Source organism: Talpa europaea, assembly GCF_964194135.1.
Source record: "Talpa europaea genome assembly, chromosome: 11".
NCBI lineage: Eukaryota > Metazoa > Chordata > Mammalia > Eulipotyphla > Talpidae > Talpa > Talpa europaea.
Genome location: NC_140078.1, coordinates 77896384 through 77916541, shown reverse-complemented (window position 1 = coordinate 77916541; position 20158 = coordinate 77896384). Strand labels below are relative to the sequence as shown.

General features: G+C 56.0%; 1 protein-coding gene across 1 annotated transcript in view; it reads left to right on the top strand.

The window, feature by feature from the left end:
• Positions 1-20023, top strand: part of DLEC1 (DLEC1 cilia and flagella associated protein) — a gene marked incomplete at both ends in the record, with an annotated part of 46102 nt that extends 26079 nt beyond the window's left edge. Inside the window, 24 exons of the mRNA XM_084247803.1 lie at positions 469-527; positions 1001-1169; positions 1603-1696; positions 1887-2017; positions 2113-2271; positions 3660-3799; positions 10771-10924; positions 11415-11525; positions 12400-12530; positions 13008-13199; positions 14229-14299; positions 14690-14841; positions 15150-15268; positions 15722-15792; positions 16952-17157; positions 17228-17341; positions 17433-17558; positions 17685-17779; positions 17988-18072; positions 18234-18413; positions 18569-18730; positions 19382-19556; positions 19706-19823; positions 19900-20023. Of these exons, the coding sequence (XP_084103929.1) occupies positions 469-527; positions 1001-1169; positions 1603-1696; positions 1887-2017; positions 2113-2271; positions 3660-3799; positions 10771-10924; positions 11415-11525; positions 12400-12530; positions 13008-13199; positions 14229-14299; positions 14690-14841; positions 15150-15268; positions 15722-15792; positions 16952-17157; positions 17228-17341; positions 17433-17558; positions 17685-17779; positions 17988-18072; positions 18234-18413; positions 18569-18730; positions 19382-19556; positions 19706-19823; positions 19900-20023 (3138 nt within the window). The remainder of the gene's footprint in view (positions 1-468; positions 528-1000; positions 1170-1602; positions 1697-1886; positions 2018-2112; positions 2272-3659; positions 3800-10770; positions 10925-11414; positions 11526-12399; positions 12531-13007; positions 13200-14228; positions 14300-14689; positions 14842-15149; positions 15269-15721; positions 15793-16951; positions 17158-17227; positions 17342-17432; positions 17559-17684; positions 17780-17987; positions 18073-18233; positions 18414-18568; positions 18731-19381; positions 19557-19705; positions 19824-19899) is intronic.
• Between the last annotated feature and the right edge of the window lie 135 nt (positions 20024-20158).

Below are 20158 nucleotides of genomic sequence, written 5' to 3'. Positions count from 1 at the left end.
TTCCATCCTCGCCCATCCTGCAGCACCCCCAGAGAGAGGGTGAGGCAGGCTCCCTGGGGGAGGTTAACACAGCTTCCTGCTCCAGCTCAAAGCACCACAGGAAACAGGGAAGTGGGAATGAGAACTGGGCGTGATGGGTGCTCCAGGACCCTTGTCAGCAGGCCTGTCACGTCAGCCAAGCACCCGGGGCCTCAATGTTTATCCGGGGCGCTGTGGTGCTCAGATCCATAGAGGGCGTTGCCCAGGGACAGCATCAGGTCCGGAGAGCCTCCCCCACCCCCCAGGCCCAGCTGCAGTGGGCACTCCAGTCTGGGCAAACACCAGCCCTGAGTCCCACTTCCGGCCTGGCAGCTGCTCCTTTGAAGACCTTCTGGTGGTGGGGCAGAGGGGCGTGGCAGTCCTGCCATGGCAGGGCAGCCTGGCTGGCACACAGTTTGTTTTCAGGGTACTACTGTGTGTGTCTTGCAGCTGAGAAATTTTCACAGTGTGTTCCAGTTGGTGCTTGAGGAAATCCCAGAGCCCGTGAGGTGAGCCTTGGGTGAGGGGTGGGCAGGGGTTCCTGTTGCCCTCCCCGTAGGGCAGCCAGGAATACAGTGGGTGGTGGTTGGGGAGCCTGCAGGAAACAGGGCTCATGGGACTGTCATCAAAGCAGAGGCCACCCTGGAACCTGGGAGCTCCAGGTCACTGTCACCACTGGGCAGCCACGTTGGCAGCCCCTGGGTGGTGGGAACCAACGGGAAGGTTTCCCCCCCAAGGCAAGCAGCTCTGGCAGCTCTTCTGCCCTGTCGAGGTGGGGCTGCAGTCAGCCTCATGGGGCGACCCCAGGCTGGATGCCACTGTGGTCGCTGGAGGCAATGGGTCAGGGCATCAGCTGAGGCCTCAGATTTGGGGAGCTGTGGCTAGAGGAGCATTTTCTTTTCATGAGAGCAGAGATGGGACAGAGGTGAGGCCCATGCTCTAGGCTATTTTGGCTCCTTGCTCATGGTGGGTTTGTGTTTAGTTCACAACTGGAAAACCTGGAGGAGCCCTCCTATACGTTGGATGACGTGATTGTCCTGGAAATTGAGGTGAAGGGCTCAGCAGAACCATTCCAGGTTCTCTTAGAACCATATGCCCTCCTCATCCCTGGGGAGAACTACATTGGCATAAATGTGAAGAAAGAGTTTAAGGTGCGTATTTGCCTTCCCCAGGCCAGGCTGGCTGAGGTGCTGCTGAACTTGGGCGTGAGTGTAGGGAGGAGGCGGCTGGAGGCGTGGGTGGTGGCAACCACCGCACAGAGGGTGAGCCTGTCCCTAGGCCCCCTGCACCTGTCTGGTCAGCACAGCTGCTGAGCTTGCCAGCCACGTCCGTCTCATCTTCTCAGCTTCCCAGCATCTTCTGGAAGATCAGCTGCAGTACCCATTCCAGCGTTTGTAGGTCCTGGGCAGAATATGGTGCCCACTAACCCCGCTATGTGGTGTTAGGCCTGTTGGACAGCCAGGAATTAGCTGGGAGGGTGTCGGGAGGACCTTTTGTGAGCCCACAGCCCCACAGTCCTTTAGTAGGTACAGGTTTGACATGAAGGGCAATACCTGGGGAGCCCGGCTGGGGTGTGTCTTCCAGATGTGGAACAACAGCAAGTCCCCTATCAGATACACGTGGGGGAAGATCAGCGACGTGCACATCATTGAAGTGGAGCCCTGCGTGGGGGCCATAGGTACTTCGGGGACTGCGGGAGGGTCAGGCCAGGGGCTGGCTGGGGACGGAGGCTTCAGTGAAGGGGCCCGCTCAGAGGTTCGTGCTGTCCGTGAACCTGGTCAGCAGAGACCAGGCATCTGGGCCCAGCCCCAGAAGGACCCTGCCCTGGCTTCCTTTCCGCCCCTCTTGCTTTTCCCCCTTTCTCCTAGAACCCAGCGAGGTCGAGTATTTTGTGTTGAGCTTTACCGGGGGTGTCCCTGGGCCGACCAGTCATGACCTGCTGTGTGAAATCAAAGACTCCCCCTTGCCAGTGGTGCTGCACATCGAGGCGGCGTTTAAGGTGCTGGTGGGGCCAGGTGGCCCAGAAAGGGGGCAGGGGTAGGGCAGAGAGCCCATTCCCAAGAGGCCCGTAACAGGCCCCTCTGGCTGTCTCAGGGGCCTGCTCTCGTCATCAATGTCTCAGCCCTCCAGTTTGGTTTGCTTCGCCTGGGGCAGAAAGCCACGATCTCCATCCAGATTCAGAACATCAGCCAGCTCCCAGCCGTATGGCACATGCAGGAGAGCCCGGATTGCCTGGAAGAAAGGCAGGAGAAAGTAAGTCAGGCTGCTGACCGAGAAAGTAAGCTGGCTGCCATGGGGCACCCTCCCCCAGGAGCTGGTGTGTCTGTGCTGTGTGTGACCTCCTGACACTTGGCCTGGTGCGTTCAAAACCTCGAGGCTGGGAGAAAAGGCTGCCTGGTGACTTTGGCCTGGGAGTGTCCCCAGTTCTCCCTGTTTCTGTAGCAGAACTTAACCCCAAACTGGATTTTCCTGTTTCTTTCTCTCCACCTGAGGCAAAAATAGGACATAGTTTTCTCCCTCAGTCAGAGCAGGTGGGAGTCAGGAAGAAAATGAGCAGCTGAGCTGGGCCGGGAGCTTCCAGGGCTGGTCCCAAGGGTTCTGAACGCCGGGAATTGTGCCTGCAGTTCCAGTATCTGCCACCAGGTGGTGCTCGGCACGGGCTTGTGGCCCAAACTCATAGGCACCAAAAAGAAAATCCAAGATTCACTTCCACTCACTTCTTTTTACTATAAAAGCAGAAAATACCCCCTTGTTGGGCACCCAGTGCCCCAACCTCCTTCCTCTCCATCCATTCCCCTGACTAGGCCCTTCTAAGGAATCCCAGGGAATTGCCAGAGCACAGCCGGAAACTTACAGACCTCGGCCGGCTTATTTCATCGAGGGACGAGGGCGTCCCCAGGGCCACGCGGCTGGTGGCTGGTGGCATCAGATCAGGTTCCAGTTCTCGAAATGCCAGCCTGTTCCTTTCACCCACTGAGATAACTACACTTTATAATTGAAACAAATGTCAGTTTTTATGTTAAGATGTGTGTCATAATTGAGGCCGGTAGGAATCCTCTCTTTACAGTTCTCGCATTTTATTCTTTTGAACTCTCAAAATTCATGTTGAGATTTGGGGTTTTAAATTAGATGCTCTCAGGCCGGGGACCCAGAAACCCAGCCTCAGAGTGCAGCTAGAGCCCCAGGGCTCCAAGGGGACACTCAGGAGGAACAAAGACACAGAAAGCAAACGGGCTCTCCTGCCGCTGGGCTTGGGCGCAGGCTCTAGTGCCTGGGCTCTGGGGAGCTCAGAGACACTTCCTGCGAGCTGGGCCTGAAGAGCCTCCTGGACGGCCCGCCCAGGCCTCCCACCTGTGCCAGGGAACTGACTTGGTGGCTTTCCTTCAACACCCGCGGGGTCCTGACCTGCTTCTCCGAGAGTGACCACACCCACCCCTCTGCCCCCGAAGCATGTTCCTCTGCCTCCCCTCCTCTGATCTGCCTCTCGAGATGAGTTTGTTCTCTTAATCCCGAGACACTGACACTGCTCGGCTACATTCCCCACCTGCAGACGGTCTTTGGAAGGGGGCAGCTTTGGGGGGCGACCCTGGTTCCAACGCCAAGTGGCCTCTCTCTTCCTTCTGGGTTGATCTCCCCATCAGGTGTCTCCTTTGGACATCGAGCCCTCCAGCGGCCAGATCCACCCTCTGGGGGAGTGCAGGGTGAGCGTCACCCTGGAGGCCTCCTGCTGCCAGCGCCTGCAGACGGTCCTGGAGCTGGAGGTGATGAACGGGCCCTGCAGGTAAGGGGGAGTGGGGCGCACCAGGAGAGCTCACTTACGGGTATTCGGAGTTTGCATCACGTACCTTTCGGAATGTAAAGGTGTTATAGAGCCACCCCGATAGTAAACGGGTTCCTGGCTGTGGGTCCTCACCCGCGCGCTTTAAAGGGACTTATGAATACTCTACTACAGACACACACAAAAGGGTTAATAAAAGGTTTATTTACAAGAGAAAAAGAAATAAGGAAAATGTACAACTCAGGGAGAAAATAGGGAAATAAAGTCTTTAATGCGTCCTACCCGATCCGACGACCTGGAACCCCAAAGTCACTCTCAGAGCTGGCCGGACGCTGCGAGCTGGCTGAGAGCCCAAAAATGAAGAGCCCCTCAAAGCCCACATGTCTGCCTTTTGTATCCACCTGGCTGCTTAACCCCACCCTCAGGTCCCAGCCACCTTCCCTTTGGTGGTGATGGGATTTGGAGTTCCCAGTGTCTTTGGCTTTGGCCTGGGGTGGGGGTGGAGTCCACAAAGCCTGTATGGAATTTGCTTTGGGACATCCTTTTCCCCCTAACAAAGGTATTGATGATGTTTATTTTGTAAAATTTGGAAATGACAGAAAACCCATGACCTGGAGATACGTCGCTAGTAACACGCTGGGGTGGTTCTTCCTAGACTGTGTGCGCTAAAGGAGTGGAGATGAGCACGACTATTCCCGCTTTATCGTGACCTAGAAACGCGCTGTTTATGCCCAGTGACCCGGCTTTAGCCCTTCTAGATACACTCCCAGGGACAGGCACACACTTGCTGGGAGCCCCGTGCTCGCGTGGGCACGCTCGTAGCCGTGAAAACCAGCATCCAGCCCCGGGAGGACGGGCACACGCGGGCTGTGGTCTGTCTGGGGTCTGTTTAAATGAGCAAATACCATTGCATTCTGGGAGGATATTTCCTTTCTCCTGCTTCCCCTCCCTCTGTCTTTTCTTCCTTTTTGGGAAGCAAAGACAGAATAGTGTAACTCGCCTCCCACGGACCTACCCATCACCTGCCTTCGGTAATTATCAAATCACTGCAGATATTGTTTCATCCATGTCTCGGTCACATCTCCTCGCCCTTGCCAAATCTTATCGTCTTAGCTGGCCGGTGATGGTGTCTTGTTTCTTAAGCTGGGCAGAGACGTACACTGGTGTCTTTAATTATTATGCTTTAAATTATGTAGATATTTATACTATATAAATAGAAATACATATAAGTATATATATCTATGTAAATAGAAATATAAATGTACTTCTGTATTTTGCTTTTCATTATAGAAACATTTAACTGCTCATTTCATTTTTTCTTAAAGATTTATTTAGGCATACAAGAACTGGGGTACAGGCCAGAGGTGGGGGGGGTGAGAAGATTCACTGAAAACAGAGTGGGGAGCAGAGCAGGCAGATCTATTGAAAAACACTGCTGAGGGGAGCAGCGGGCGAGACAGGAGGGGTCTGCTGCGCCATGTGGGTCACTTCCCCGGCTGGGGATCAAACTCATGCTGCAGTGGCTGCCGATAGCTTCATAGTGCTGAGGCTTAACTCCTTGCGCCACCAGGGAGGCCCCCTAACTGCTCATTTTAAATCTGTGCAGATACTTTTACGTTACCCTCTCCAAGGTCTGTGCCATTTTATACTTCTCCCTCCGGTATCCGAGAGTGCCCACAGCCTCCCACCCTCACGGGGACAGATAGTTTATGGCCTTTTGTACTTTGACCATTTGGTGGAGGGAGAGGTCGGTACCACTAGTGTCTCATTAGAATGTGCTCTTCCCCGAGTACCAGATCTCGGAATGATTCTTCCCTCATTGGGCCTACATGGCACCTCCTGGGCCTTAATTATGAAGGTGAAGTCTGTCTGCTCAGGGAAGGTGCCTTTTATTAAGTCTTTGCTGCTTTCCTTCCCATCTCTGTTTTGTCTTCTTTTAACCAGCAAGTGTGCAGTTGCAGGTGATGAAAACAGAGATGTGATCAGCTTAGGCGAAAGGAGAATCCTTGGCTCATGTGACCGGGCACTCCCTCCCTGCTGAGGGGCGGGGGGCCTCTGACCTTGTCCTTTGTCTGGTCTTCTTCTCTCTCCTCCTCCATCCCTTCCCTCTCCCCAGTCACCTTCCCGTCCTTCAGCTCCTGCTTTTCTCTGTGCTGACCCGCATAATGGACCCAGCACTCATGTTGAATAAGAGTAATAAGGGTAGATATCCTTGTCTTGTTCCTCTTCTTGAAAGAAGAGTGCTCAGTTTTTCACCATGAAGTATGATGTGAACTGTAGGCTCTTTGTAGATGTCCTTTATTAGGTTGAGGAAGTTCCCTCTACTTTGCTTTTTTTTTTTAAGATTTATTTATGTATACAAGAACTTGGGTACAGGCCAGAGGTGCTGGGGTGAGAGGATTCACCAGAGACAGAGTGGGGAGCAGAACAGGCAGATCTAATGAAATACACTGCTGAGGGGAGCAGTGGGTGAGACAGGAGAGGTCTGCTGCGCCAAGTGGGTTTCTCTCTGGCCAGCCGGGGATCGAACTTGTGCTGCAGAGGCTGTGGATTGCTTCATAGTGCAGTGCTTAACCCCTTGCAGCAACAGGGAGGCCCTGCTTTTTGTTTTTTCTTAAGGAGTTGTTAGAGTGTGTTGAATCTTTTCTTGCATCTATTAAAATGATCGTGTCATTTTTGTCCCTTTTTTTAATATTTTTTCCTTTTTTTTTTAGAGAGATAAAAAATTTTTTAATTTTTTTAAAAGATTTATTTATTTATTTATACAAGCACTGGGTACAGTCAGAAGCACGGGAGGGTGAGAGAATTCACCAGAGCCAGAGCGGGGAGCAGAGCAGGCAGAAGGACCGAAGTACACTGCTGAGGGGAGCAGCGGGCGGCAGGAGAGGTCTGCGCGCCATGCGGGACCCTCCTCCGGTGGCCGGGGATCGAACCCTCGCTGCAGAGGCTGTGGGCAGCTTGGCAACCCAGCGCTCAACTGCTGTGCCCCCCCCAGGCCCCCCTTTTTTTATATTAATGCAAATTGTTGCTTTTGCCCTCATAGCATGGAAATAGCTGAACCAACTGAAAGACAATAGCTTTTCTTAGTTGCACCACCCTCCCCAGAAACTGAATTCATAGGCCAATACAGAGAATACAGACCAGTTTACCCACAGCAGAAGCTTGAGCAGGAGCTCAGCAGATTGCTGGAGGTTGTGTGGTCTATCATGAGAGTTGAAAACTCTGGTTATTTGCCAGATTCTCATTGGGAAACTGGAGAAAAATTCTGTAGTTTGGTGTGGGAGCGAGGGAACACGTTGCCATTCTAAAATATCCTCAGAGGAAAAGCAATCACTTTGTAATGAGCCCAGAGTTTTCTCTACAGGCCAGTCCTACCCAGGGAGGGAAAGGATTTCACCAGAGCTTTATGTGACATGGGGGAAGGAAAATGACCCAACCCCTGCATCCTTCTAGCCTTCCTGTGTCATCTATGAGGGGGCGACACTTAGACACATGGGTGAAGGTCACAGCCCAGGGGCAAAGGCCACTAGAAGACTGAGACCTGTCAGGATGGTAGCACACTTCCTTCCCCTGGAGCTCACCACCCCGGGGCCAGGGCCATGTGTAACAGGGCTGCAGCTGAGAGAACCAAGAAGACAAAAACAAAGACACCAGAGGAAACCTCAGCCTCAGACACCTACAGCGACAGCAAACAGTAACTACAGCCCAACTCCCAGCCAGGTAAACAGACAACCTGGCACTGGAGCTCTGTCTACATCAGCTCCAGTTTCCCCGTGTTACATCTGCTTTCAGCAAAAAAAAAAAAAAAAAAAAAATGCTGTGGCATGATACAAGGCAGTAGAGAACACATGCTGGAGAGAGAACGACTCAGATCCAGGCTTGGGTATGTCAAAGGCTTGGGAATTAGCAAACCAAAATTCTCCTTCTCTAGAATATTTTTTTCAAGAATGTTCTATGAATGGAATCATACAGGATATATTGAGATTCCTCCCTCCCTTTTTTTAAACTCAGCATAATTCCCTTGAGAGCGCTCCAAGTTGCAGTAGTCCACTCCTGCTGCGAGGAATTCTGTAGTGTGAGTATGTCTGTTAAAGCAACCGCCAAAGGAAGGATAACTGGGCTGTTTCCAGGTTTGGGATGTTAAAATAAACCTGCCATTTGTATATCGGGTTTTCTGTGGACAAGGGTGAATATTCAGGAGTAGGATTGTTGGGTTACACGATCAGTGCATGTTTGTTTTTTAAAGATTTATTTATGCATACAACAGCTGGGGTACAGGGGTGAGAGGATTCACCAGAGACAGAGTGGGGAACAGAACAGGCAGACTGACTGAAATACACTGCTGAGGGGAGCATTGGGCGAGTCAGGAGAGGTCTGCTGCGCCATGTGGGTAGCTCCCTGGCTGGGGATTGAACTCATGCTGCAGAGTCTGCAGACAGCTTCATAGGTTGCGTCTTAACCCCTTGCGCCACCAGGGAGGCCCTATTCTCAAGTTTTAAGAGTTCTTTATGTAGTCTAGAAACCAGCCCTTTGTCCTGTATGTGGTTTAATATTTTTCCCAGTCAGTAATTTTGTCTTTTGAAAGAAAAAGCCTCTTTCACAGAACAAAAGCTTTTCATTTTGTTGAGGTCCAGCTCATAGAACTTTCCCTCTCATGAATTGTGCTTTTGGGGCCTAAAGATTTTCTCCTATCACTTTCTAAAAGTTTCATAGTTTTACACTCAAATTTACAGTATCTTTTTTTTTTTATAGAGGCATGTTTTATTTATTTGCTTGTTTGTTTGTTTTTTGTTTATACAAGCACTGGGTACAGTCAGAAGCGCGGGAGGGTGAGAGAATTCACCAGAGCCAGAGCGGGGAGCAGAGCAGGCAGAAGGACCGAAGGACACTGCTGAGGGGAGCAGCGGGCGGCAGGAGAGGTCTGCGCGCCATGCGGGACCCTCCTGCGGTGGCCGGGGAGCAGCCGGGGATCGAACCGGCGCCGCAGAGGCCGCGGGCTGCCTCGCAACCCAGCGCTCAACTGCTGCGCCACCGGGGAGGCCCTACAATATCTTTTGAGTTAATTTTCATTTAAGTCTGAGGTGTAGACAGAAATTTTATTTTTGCCTGTAGATATTCTAGTTCCTCCAGCATCATTAATCGAAAGACGATCCTTCCCCCATTGAATTGTTTTCTGCGATTGGGTGAATGGTTTAAATATACTGTTGTTCGCCCATATCATGGAATATTGCTCGGCAATAAAAAGAACAAATAATCGATACACTCAAATACACTCAGCATGGGTGGCTTTCCAAGGAATTATTCTTGGCAAAAAAAAGTAAATCTCAAAACGTTGCATATTATGTGACGATACAGCCTCCTTAAAGCTATGGAGCTGGAGCACAGAGAAGAGGTTGCAAGGAGAAAGGGAGCGAGGAGGGGCATCAAGTGCCGTGTGTCCTTGTGGTGGAACAATTCTGTCTCACTGGTGCTCCTGTCTTGTTTCTCTCTACAATGTGGCGGAATTGCACAGAAGTAAATACACACAATTAAGTGCATGTCAACTTGGTGGGGGCTGAATGATGTTGCTGGATTGTAGCAACGTTGATCTCCTGGTTGTGAGATTATACTAAAGTTATGTAAGATGTCACACTGGGAAAATCCAGGTGTGCACAGAATCCCTCTGGGCTGTGTGTGTGTGTGTCTGTGTACGTGTGTGTGTGTGTGTGATAGCTGCCTGTGATCTGAAAGTGTCTGAAAATTAGAAGCAGAATATATGTTATCGCCATTCCTCATACATTAAACCCCAAACCAAAAACTGAGACAAATTGGTGTGGGTCTGTTTCTGGGGTGTCTGTGTTTTATTGAGCGGGGTATGTCCCCCACCACCGCTGGCCTGTTGTCTTGATTACCGCAGCCCTGCAGTAAGCCCTGGCATCCACAGTACAGTGTGACCCTTCCCGCTTTATTAAGAATCGTTTTAGTTATTCTTGTCCTTTGTCTTTCTATATAAATTGTATAATAAGCTTATCTTTGTCTACAAAGTTTTAGGGGAGTTTGATAAAAATTGTTTCGAACTTACAGATCAATTTGGGGGAAAATTAACATCTTTACAGTGTTGCCTCTTTAAATTCATGACCCAGTATCTCTCTCCATGTGATCATTTCTTTCTGGATTACCTTCTTCTAGCTATGTTTTGTATTCCGCACACCAGTCCTGTGCATGCATTGTTTGGCTTATACCTACGTATTTCCATTTTTATGCAATTGTAAATGGAAATGCCTTTTTGTTTATTTTTTTTTACCGCTTTGATCATATTTTTATTGAAAACTGACAATCAAAAAATTAATAATTCATTATACTGCATGTTGAGGAGATGAACTTTCCTAGCATAACAGAAGTTCTTCATATAAGTTATAAGCATATGTGTGTGCACACACACACGTACATGTTAAAATAACCTCAACTTCCAGAATCTTAAGGGGAGACTTTTGGACAATTGAAATTTTCAGAATAGCTATTACTTTACACCCATAAAGACCAACAATATATTGCTTTTGATAGATATCATAATATTTAATGATGTAAATAATATAATATGTAAAGATGTAATTTCCTTCATTCTTACAAGAAGCTACTAAATGTGTCAATATTTATATCCAGTGATTCCCTCAGGACCTTCCTAGGGCCATATGACTTTTTTTCACCTCAATGAATGCCGTTGTGCTTTTATTTATTTATTTATTTATTTATTTTGCTCCGTTCTCTGGATTTATGGAAATGCCTTTTTAAATGGTTTTCACATGTGCATTGCTAGCATAGAGTTGAGTTTTGTGTGTTGACTTTGTACCCTGTAAATTTGCTGAACTCACTTAGTTCTAGACATTTTTAAAGTATAGATTCCTTGGGATTTTCTAAATAAAATGTTATGTGTAAATAGGGATGGTTTTATCTCTTCCCTTCCGACTAGTATGCCTTGTATTTCCTGGGTTCAGCTACCTGCCCGTGTATGCCGAGGTGCAGCAGCCCTATGTGTACCTGCAGAGCAGCCAGGTGGAGGTCAGCCAGCTCTACCTGGGTGTGCCCACAAAAACAGCTATCACCCTCATCAATGGCACACTTCTGCCCACCCACTTCCACTGGGGCAAGGTGAGAGAACCCTCCAGACCACAGGCTGTGTCGCTGGGGGACACTGCTCCAAGGGGCCCCTAAAACAGATGCTTGGTGTGCCTCCCATGCCTGTCCCTCAGTCCACAGGCAAAGCTGGACTTCTCCAAAGGAAAGCGCTTCTGGTCTGGTTTTTCCTTGCTCTGCCTCAGGGTCTGGTTTCCTGTGCAAGGAGTTTCTGGGTCACGCAGCTAGACCTTGGAGCTGGCATTGTCCATGACTGTCCACACGGCTGCTGGAGCCCAGCTCTGGCACTTTGGAACTGACCATGACCCTGGCTGTGTGTCCCATGGGGGATGGGGCCACATTTTGTGCATCAGAGGCTGCTGCCCTCTGCTCCCCCTCCATTGGCCCCTCAGAGGCACCCCCCTTAGGTGTGAGGTCTATCTGGAGAAAAGAGAAGGGAACCTCCAGTGGGCCACGCAACAGTGCTGGGCAGTCAGTGCTGGTCACTCTGTGTTGTGTCTGCCAGCTCCTGGGACATCAAGCAAGCTTGTGCACAGCAAGAATCTCCCCCAGACAAGGCACACTGGGCCCCAGCGAGGTGCGCCACCTCCACCTGGAGTTGACTGCTCACACCATGGTGAGTAAGGCGGGTTGGGCCCGACGGGGACGGCACTGTCTTCACCTGCGCGGGCAGGGAGGGCCGCCTCAGATCCTCCTGGTCTTCGTGGTCCGGAAGAGACTTTTTCTTTTGCCTCTGGCTTCCCCATTCCTGTGGGAAACAAGGAGCAGCCCTGGATGTGCCCCGAAATCCATCAGCCATCGCTTGCCTTTGGCCCCAGCGTCAGCCTCCACAGGCCAATCTTGGTGGCCACAGGAGGGTCCAGCTTTGCAGTTTGCCCAGACATCTAGAGCAGATGCCCAGTTCCTCCCAACTTTTCCTGGGCTTCACCCACAGGAAGACCTTCAGGACAGAACAGGCTCGGTACTGTAAGGTCACTGGCTAGCTGTGTGTGGTTCTTGTGGGAAAGGAACCTCTTGCAGATGCAGGGCCCACCTGGGGAGAGCGGCTTTCTCACACAGCTGGGCCTGAGTTCTAGAGGGACAGACAGTGGGCCCAGGCCTGCCACGGAGCACCTCAGGAAGGGTTTGATTTCTGTGGTAGCAACTTCATCAGAATAAGTGCAGTTTCACCGGAGGTCCATTTTGAGGGGGTCTCCCTTATAGGCATGCCCCAATATTTGAGGCATATGCATAGCCAGGAGCTCTGCAGAAGGGGCAGGGTCTCCTGGGGGCAGGCTGGGGGCCAATGGGCTGGGCCTGTGGGTGGTGGTTCACTGGAGGGGTTCACTTGGATGCCCTTCCACAGGGATGAACCTGGATAGCAGTAAAGGCCTTCATTTTGAGTTCCCCAAACGACTGCTTATGCCTTGGAAGACCATCTGGGCCCATCTTCTGAGGCCCAGCCCCGGGAGTTACCTGTAGTGATGTACCCTGGACGGGCTGTCTTGTAGGAAGAGCTGACTGATCTGGCCCTGCCTTGTTATGTGTCTGGCATGAAGAAGCCTCTGGTGCTGGGAATTTCTGGGAAACCTCAGGGACTGCAAGTGGCCATCACCGTATCTCCGGTGGACTCTGAGGGCAGGTGAGCCCAGAGTTGGGGCCAGCCCTGAGGTGACCACACAGGGGACTGGCATGGGCACTGTGGTACCAATCTACTCTGCCAATTCCTACAGCCAGGAGAAGGCAACAGTGTCATTGTGGCCACTCACCATCTCTGTGGAGCCCATTCCGGGCTCTGTGTGGTCTTTGCCCAAGCACTTGAGGGTGTGGTGTCCAGGCAGGGAGGAGATTTCAGGGGACAGGGCTCCAGACACCTTGGGCCTTTCCACAGGAGGCCCAGCAAGTGGGAGACAGACCTGTCTGTCCTGAGACAGGGAGAATTTGTGGGGAGTTTGAAACTTCTTGGCATTGTGAGCAGACAGTAAAGGGGTTTTATGGGGTTGCCACTGAGTGAAGTGGGAGTCCAAAGGTAAAACCTGGTTTCTGGGCAACTCTTGCACCCCCACCCAGGGTGGCTGGCCAGGGGTGGCATATAACCTTGTGTCCATCGCATGGGCAGTGTTCCCATCGCCGAGCTGTGGCCAGGTCACCCCGAGGAGCGCCGCCTGGACTTTGGCTCAGCAGTGCCACTGAGGACCCATGTGACTCGCCAGCTCATCCTGACCAATTACTCCCCAATACAGACCCCCTTCACCCTCAAGTTTGAGTTCTTTGGGAGTCCTCAAGACAACTTAAGTCAGAAGCCCAGCCTGTAAGTCTGGTTTCTTTCAGAGGGTGTTCTGGAGAGCCTGGGGCAGGTGGGGTCTGCCCCGTCGGGCCTTAGGTGTGCAGAGGCTGGTTGCTGCGAGGGGCGGGAGCAGGTGTTTTCACAGCTAGACAATGGCTTCTGCTGCCCACCTCCCGGGCTCTGAGAGGACCTGAGGGAGAGGCCCCGCCTGTGAGGTGGGGGGCTTCTGACAGACCAGGCAGCGTTCAGAAGATGCTGCCGCCAGAGGGAACTGTGTGGGCAGAGGTGACCGTGTGAGAGCCCGTGGGGGTGCGGGTCAGGAGGGAAGAGCGCCCCTGTGGACACCCAGTAGACAGCACAGAACAGCAAAGCTGCTCTGGCCAAGGGCAGAGGCAAAACCGAGCGTCACACACGTACACCTCCGTGGCGCACACGCTGGGTTCCAGATTTAGCGAGCGCTCGGCCCGAGACCCGCGGGGAGCTCCTCAGGCCTTCTGCGAAGCTGTAACTTGAAGTCAGCCGGGGCGAAAGTAGTTACACCACAGAAATTGGCAGCTTCCCAGCGCCCCGCCGCAAACACCTCATCGCCTGATCTCCTCAGGCAGGGAAGCCAACTTGGAAACTACACCCCGGGTTGCCGGGGAGCCATTTCTAGACCATTAACTTTCCATTCCAGAAAAGCTCGTGTGCACTTGAAACTGACCAGATGTCAGGGTCTCCTGCTGAAGGCTGAGCAAGAGACAGCAGGGAGGAGCCTGGGGTTGTGTTCAGGGGTCCCCAGGGCAGAGAGCCCGTGGAGCGAGCCCTCCTGAGTTTCTTAGACAGCCATGCCTGTGGCCGGCCGGGGGCCTGCCGCTGGGGTGCTTTGGGTGCCAGGGTGCGGTGGGAGCAAAGGGTGGAGGAGGGAGTGAAGAAGATACCAGGCCAGCTCGCCCCAGGCAGGAGCAGGCAGGGCCTCCTCCCTCAGCTGGGCCCCTGGTATGATGCCGGTGGCGCAGGTCTGGGGAAGGAGCCGCATGGCTTGATGCTGTTTCTGTGTCCTGTCTCTCACAGCCCCGACTTGCACCCCACCCTGCTGAAGACAGCGCGCATGCGAGAGCTCTTGGCCAAGCGGGAGCAGCAGGGTAAGAGCCCGCCGTGTGGGACGGGGTTGTGCGTGTCCTGCTGCGAAGGGAGGCCAGATGCTGCCAGGGAGGTGCCAGGACCAGAGACCCCCTCTCGGTGTGTGTGCTGGCGGGTCCTGCGGCGGCTGAGGCGCTGCATCTGACAATAGGCCCTCTCCTTGCCAGGGCGTGAGGCTCCTGCACAGGGCCTGGACTGAGTTGGGAGGGATGTTGGCTCAGAAGGAGGGGGGGCGGCACCTGGCACCCCGAGGTGGGCTCACAGGAGAGTCTGTTTTGCTGGACCAAGGGGAGGTTGTGGGTTGGGGGTGGCTTTACTAACATCTGAGGGTTTGAACCTCATTCCCAATGAGAGTCTGGGGTCCTCACTCTCTATGCCTGGTTCTCCCCCAGTTTTGATGGAAAGCGTGTTGTCTCACGGGAAGGGAGCGGCCTTCTTCCCCAAGGTTCCCCAGGGCATGCTGGGGGGCCACCAGCAGCTCAGCATCGACCTCACAGGCTGTGCCAACATGTGGGGTGAATACTGGGACAACCTCATCTGCACGGTAAGGCCATACAGGTGGGTAGTGGTCTGGGGGTGGCGGGAAGCTGACCCCAGCCCGTGCCCCCAGGCTCACTCTCCTCCAGCACCTCCTCAGCCTCTCAAATCTCACCAGGTTGAAAGCTGATGCCCCTGAACTGGGGGTGTCTGGGGCAAGCATCAGACATTAGTGAGTCCAGGCCAAGCTGGGACCCAGCATCGGAGACTCTGGGCCGACTAGAGAGGGAAGGCCTCACGCACAGGGAGTGGGAGTCAGGGAACATGGTGCCAGCCAGCGACGAGAGCGACAGGGGATCTGGTATGTGTTCCCAGGTGGGAGACCTGCCACCGACAGTGATCCCGGTGCACATGGCAGTGGTGGGCTGCCCCATCAGCTCCCAGAGGACCACCTACCACACGGCTGGCCGGTGCCAGAAGGAACCCATCGTCAGGTGCCCCTCCCCCTCTGCTCTTGGACACCTGGCCTGCACCTAGCCCAGCTGGCCCAGGGCCTCTGGGTGCCACCCAGCAGGAGAGCTTGGGACAGGGCTGCCTTGAAGGAGAGAGGCCTCAGGGGACATGGCTGCCACCTCCATCACCAGGAGGGCTTTGGCGGGGCGGGTGCAGCGAACAGTCAGTGTGGCCCAAGGACAGTGCCAGTCCCGGTGCACCTCATGCCAGCTGAGCTGGGGTCTGCATGGCTGGTGCAGTTGGGAGAAGTAACAGGGTAGCTGAGCGGCGCTGGTCACAGACCCCACGCACAGCTGGGATCGGAGGGACCCTGATGACAGGCCACTGTGGGGCCCCTCCTGCTTGGGTTCTGCCCCCCACCTCCTCTCTGAAGTCACCCCACGTGCGAGATGTGTGCGGATAGCGGCCTCATGGGACCTGGTCTCTGCCTGCAGGTTCAGCACCCAGGTCTCTGGAGGAGACACAATCACCCGAGCCCTTCGCCTGAATAACTCCAGCCCATGTGGTGAGACGCGACAACTGGGTTCTCACGAGGCCGTCTTGGGGTTCAGGCTAGGGGAAGGTTGAGTCCAGGTGGTTACTGGGTGAGGGCCCCGAGGGCCAAGATGGGCAGTGACCACTCCAGGCTTGGCAGCGTCCCTCCATCCTTGAGGACAGGACCGGCCCTGCCAAACCCCAGGTCTCCCAGTGTCTGTGGGTCACTGCCCTGCTCTCATCAGGGACAGGCACTTGGGGGGCACAGCTTTTCTCACTGCTTCAGCCAGTTACGTCCAGGTGCTGGGCAAGGAGCTGGGGACACAGAGGGGACAGGACAGTGGAGTCTGCCATCCTGGTGGGCAGGACGGATATGGTCAGGCACGTGTGCTGACGGCATGGGCTGCTTTGTGGGGTCCAAGCTTCCCCTGCCCGGGGGTGTTCAGGATGAGGCCTGGAGGAAGGGTGCACCAGCGTGGCCCGGGGAGTATCCAGGGCTGGTGTGCTGACCGCAGGAAGAACTATGGCAGCTCCCAACCAGCCTGGCCGTGCTGCAGCGGCGCTGGGAAGACACGTGGCGTCCCGGGGCCCGGCCACCTCGGGCCTGCTGCCCGCCTCTGGGACAGGGCCTGGGCACTGTGGACGTTCACTCCTTGGGTCAGGAGAGAACCACACTCCATGCCCTTGCTTAGCTTCGTCTCCCAGGGTACAGGCCCAGTTCAGGTAGGGGCTAGATGTACGGGTGTGGCAAGCGGCTCAGAAAGTGAGGGGCCTTCTCCAGGGGACCCAGCGAGTCAGCTCCATTCATCCTGGGCTAGACTTTGCCAGGTGGGTATGATGGGGGCAAAAGGAGTTGTAGGTCTCCCTGAGGCTAGCCCGGCTGGGCAAGCAGTGAGGGCAGGCCGGGGCTGGTGGACGGAGGGGGAAGCCGGGGGGCCCAGAGTGGAGGAGCGGCGTGGGGAGCGCAGACCGCCTGGACCCGTGCGTGTGGACACGGAGACCCGGCCTCGCGATCCTGAGAGCGGGGGGCTGACAGCGCCACATGGCACCGCCCGTGGACCCTTTGTTCAAGAACAAGAATTGCCTGCAAGCCAGCAAGGCTCCGCTCTCCCGCGGCGCGGGACCAGGGCCTCAGAGGAGCCGCGGGGCCGGGCCGTCCGCTGGTCTTAGGCCTCTCCCCGCGCCCGCAGACATCCGCCTGGACTGGCAGACGTACGCGCCGGAGGACGCGGCGGACCGGCTGGTGGAGCTGCTGGTGTTCTACGGTCCGCCTTTCCCGCGGCTGGGCCAGGCCGGGAGCGAGCTCGCGTGCCCCAAGACCCCCGAGAGCGGCAGCTTCCTGGGGTCCTCAAGTCTCTCCAGCGTGTCGGAACTCAGCCAGGGCACCCCCGTGTCGGTGAGCAGGCGGCGGGGCGGAGGGGGGCCGTCGCCTGGAGCCGGGCGAGCCTCAGCATCTCTGCGGGCAGGCCGAGGACAGCGCCAGCGCCGGGGAGGGCGCCGCGCCCATGATCTCGGTCGTCCTGCGGGCGCACGACGGGGTGCTCTCAGACCACCCCTACAGCGTCAGCCCCAAGCAGGTGGTGAGTTGGGGCAGGCGGGGTGCTGCCTCGCCGAGCCCCCAGAGGCCGGCCGTGGGCACGGGGCGGTGCTAAAGCCGCGGGTCTGTGCCAGGTGGTCCCCGCGGGGGGCAGCAGCACCATCTACGTCTCCTTCACACCCCCGGCGCTCGGCCCCGAGGACCCGCACAAGGTGGAGTGCGCTGGCTACGCCCTGGGCTTCATGAGCTTGGACGACGAGGTGAGCCCACCTACCCGGGTGGGGGGCGGAGGGGGGCGGGCCACAGCCCCGGCCGGGCACAGGGGGCACAGGTGGCACGCTGCCAGGCAGCCTGGGCCCGGCGGTGATCGGGCTTGCTCCGGGAAGGTGGAGAGGGAGCTGCCGGGGAGGAGGCGGCGTCTGCAGGACTTCGCCGTGGAACCCCTGAGGCTGGACCTGCACAGCTGCGTGAGGCCTGCACAGTGAGTCGGGCGGCTGCCGGCCCCCGCAGCCCCCAGGGCGAGCACCCCGACGGGTACGGGTGGGGATGGACAGGCTTCTGGGCATGGGAGGAAAGAAGGAGGAAAAAGCAAAAGAACCCAGGGGCCAGCAGGCCCGGCCAGTGAGCAGAGGGAGGGTGACCAGGACGCCCCAAAGCCCCCCTGCTCTAGCGGAACCCGTCCTTCGCAGGCTGAGCGTGGAACTAGACTACGGCGGCGGCGTGGGGTTCCGGCACCAGGCCAGCGAGCTCATCCCCGAGCAGCCCTGCTCCGGGGTGAGTGTGCTGCCCATCTACCCGAACCTCAAGTGTCCCTGTAGGCGCCCGCAGGACACAGGTCTTAAAGTCTGAGTCCCCACCCCAGCACCCCCATCTGCGCCATGGACTACAGGAAAAGGGAGAGGCGGCTCCAGCGCCCCCACTTCTGTGGCCACCAGGTGCTGAGTGAACTGGTGACCACCCACCACCTGAAGCTCACCAACACCACGGACATCCCGCACTACTTCCGGCTCCGGGTCGCCAAGCCGTTCTCCGTGTGTCAAGACGGGGCCGGCCTCAGGAGCAGAAACCCCGGCCCCAGCCGGCAGCTGGTGCTTCGCCCACAGGAGAACATGCTGGTCAGTGGCCTGCGGCTGGGCGTGCCCTCCTGTTCCCCCCTCCGGACCTCGGTGCCCTTGCTGGGGGCGTGGGGGGAAGGAGGACAGAGCTCAGGGGATTGGGGGTGGGGAGCTGCCTGCCTTCAACCTAAGGTGATGCCTCGTCCACGTCTCAGGTGAACGTGTCCTTCTCCCTCTCCCTGGAGCTGCTCTCCTATCAGAAGCTCCCCGCTGACCAGATGCTGCCCGGCGTGGACATTCAGCAGAGCGCCAGCGGGGAGAAAGAGATGGTGTTTACGCAGGCTCTGCTGCTGGAGTACAGCAACCAGACCACACAGGTGAGCCCCTGGCCTGTCTCATGAGGTGGGGAGGGGGAACTGGGCAGGACTCTCAGGACAGGAGGCTCAGAAATCAGAGGAAGCCTGACCCGAGGGCCCAGTCTGCCCTGAAAGAGGCCTGGCCCACGGAGAAACGGTTGCTCATCTCCCCCGTCTTGGGAGCTCAGAGCCCTGTAAGAGACTGTAGGGCGGGAAATCAGGGAAGGCTTCATGGAAGAGACGGCAGGTGAAGCCTCCACACTGAAAGATGGCACAAAGGAATGGCCTGAGGGGTGAGGACCATGGATGGGGCCTAGTTGTGTGGACTGTGACAGGTCACCAGGCCATGGTGTGGAGAGGCCAGAGGAGATAGCCCAGCGCTTAAGAGGTGCAGAGGACTAGGCCTCATGGCGGGAGACTGGGGGGGGGAGGGGGGCGGCGGCATAAGGGGGTGGCCTGACCAGGGAGCAGAAGTCAGAGCTTGAATGGGTGGCAGGGGGAGCAGATGGGACCCTCTTGCCATTCCCTGCACAGAATCCCAGCAGCAGCCTCTGATTTAGCTGCTGGTGCTCAGAAGCTTCAGTACTTGCTGGTGACCCCGTGTCTGACACCCAGCTCGGAGGCCGGTGCAGTGGGTGGGCACACCTGCCAGCTTCAGGTCTGTCCCACTAGGTGGTGCCCCTGCGAGCCATTGTGGCCGTGCCTGAGCTGCAGCTCTCCACCAGCTGGCTGGACTTCGGGACCTGCTTTGTGAACCAGAGGCGGGTCCGGGAAGTCTACCTGATGAACCTGAGCCGCTGCCGGAGCTACTGGGCTGTGCTGATGGGTAGGTCGTGCCCTCCTGCCCGTGCCCTGCAGGTTGGCTGCCCTTGGACAGTCCTGTGGAGATTCCCAGGTGATCCCAGGGTAGCGCACCTGAGATGCCGGTGGTGGGGGAGCCTCGGGCGGCACCTCGAGCCGCCTGCCCTCGTGTGTGCTCCTTTCCCCTTGGGGCAGGCCAGCCGGACAAGGACCCTATGGCTTTCAGTGTCTCCCCAAGAAGTGGACAGCTGGAGGCGCGACCAGTTAATGCACCCCCAACCTCCATCACCCTGCAGATCTTCTTTACTGCCAGGTATGGTCCTCCCCAACCACACCGGCAGTGTCCATGGGCCTGCAGCCCCCTCACCCGAGCCCCCCACTCCCCACAGGAGCAGTCAGCTGTACGAGTCCACGCTGGCGGTGGAAGGTGCGCTTGGCGAGAAGGTCTGCACCCTGCGACTGAGGGGCCAGGGCTCTCACGACGAGAGATATGTGTCCCCCCTCCAGCTCTAAGGCTCTGCCCTCAGCCACCTGGCTTCGGAAATAAACAGGGTCCGGCGCTAAGAACAGGTTTGCTGGGCAGGGGTACGGCCAGGGGAATCTTGGCGGCGCCCCCACCCCGGGAAGACCGCGGCAATCAGGAACCAC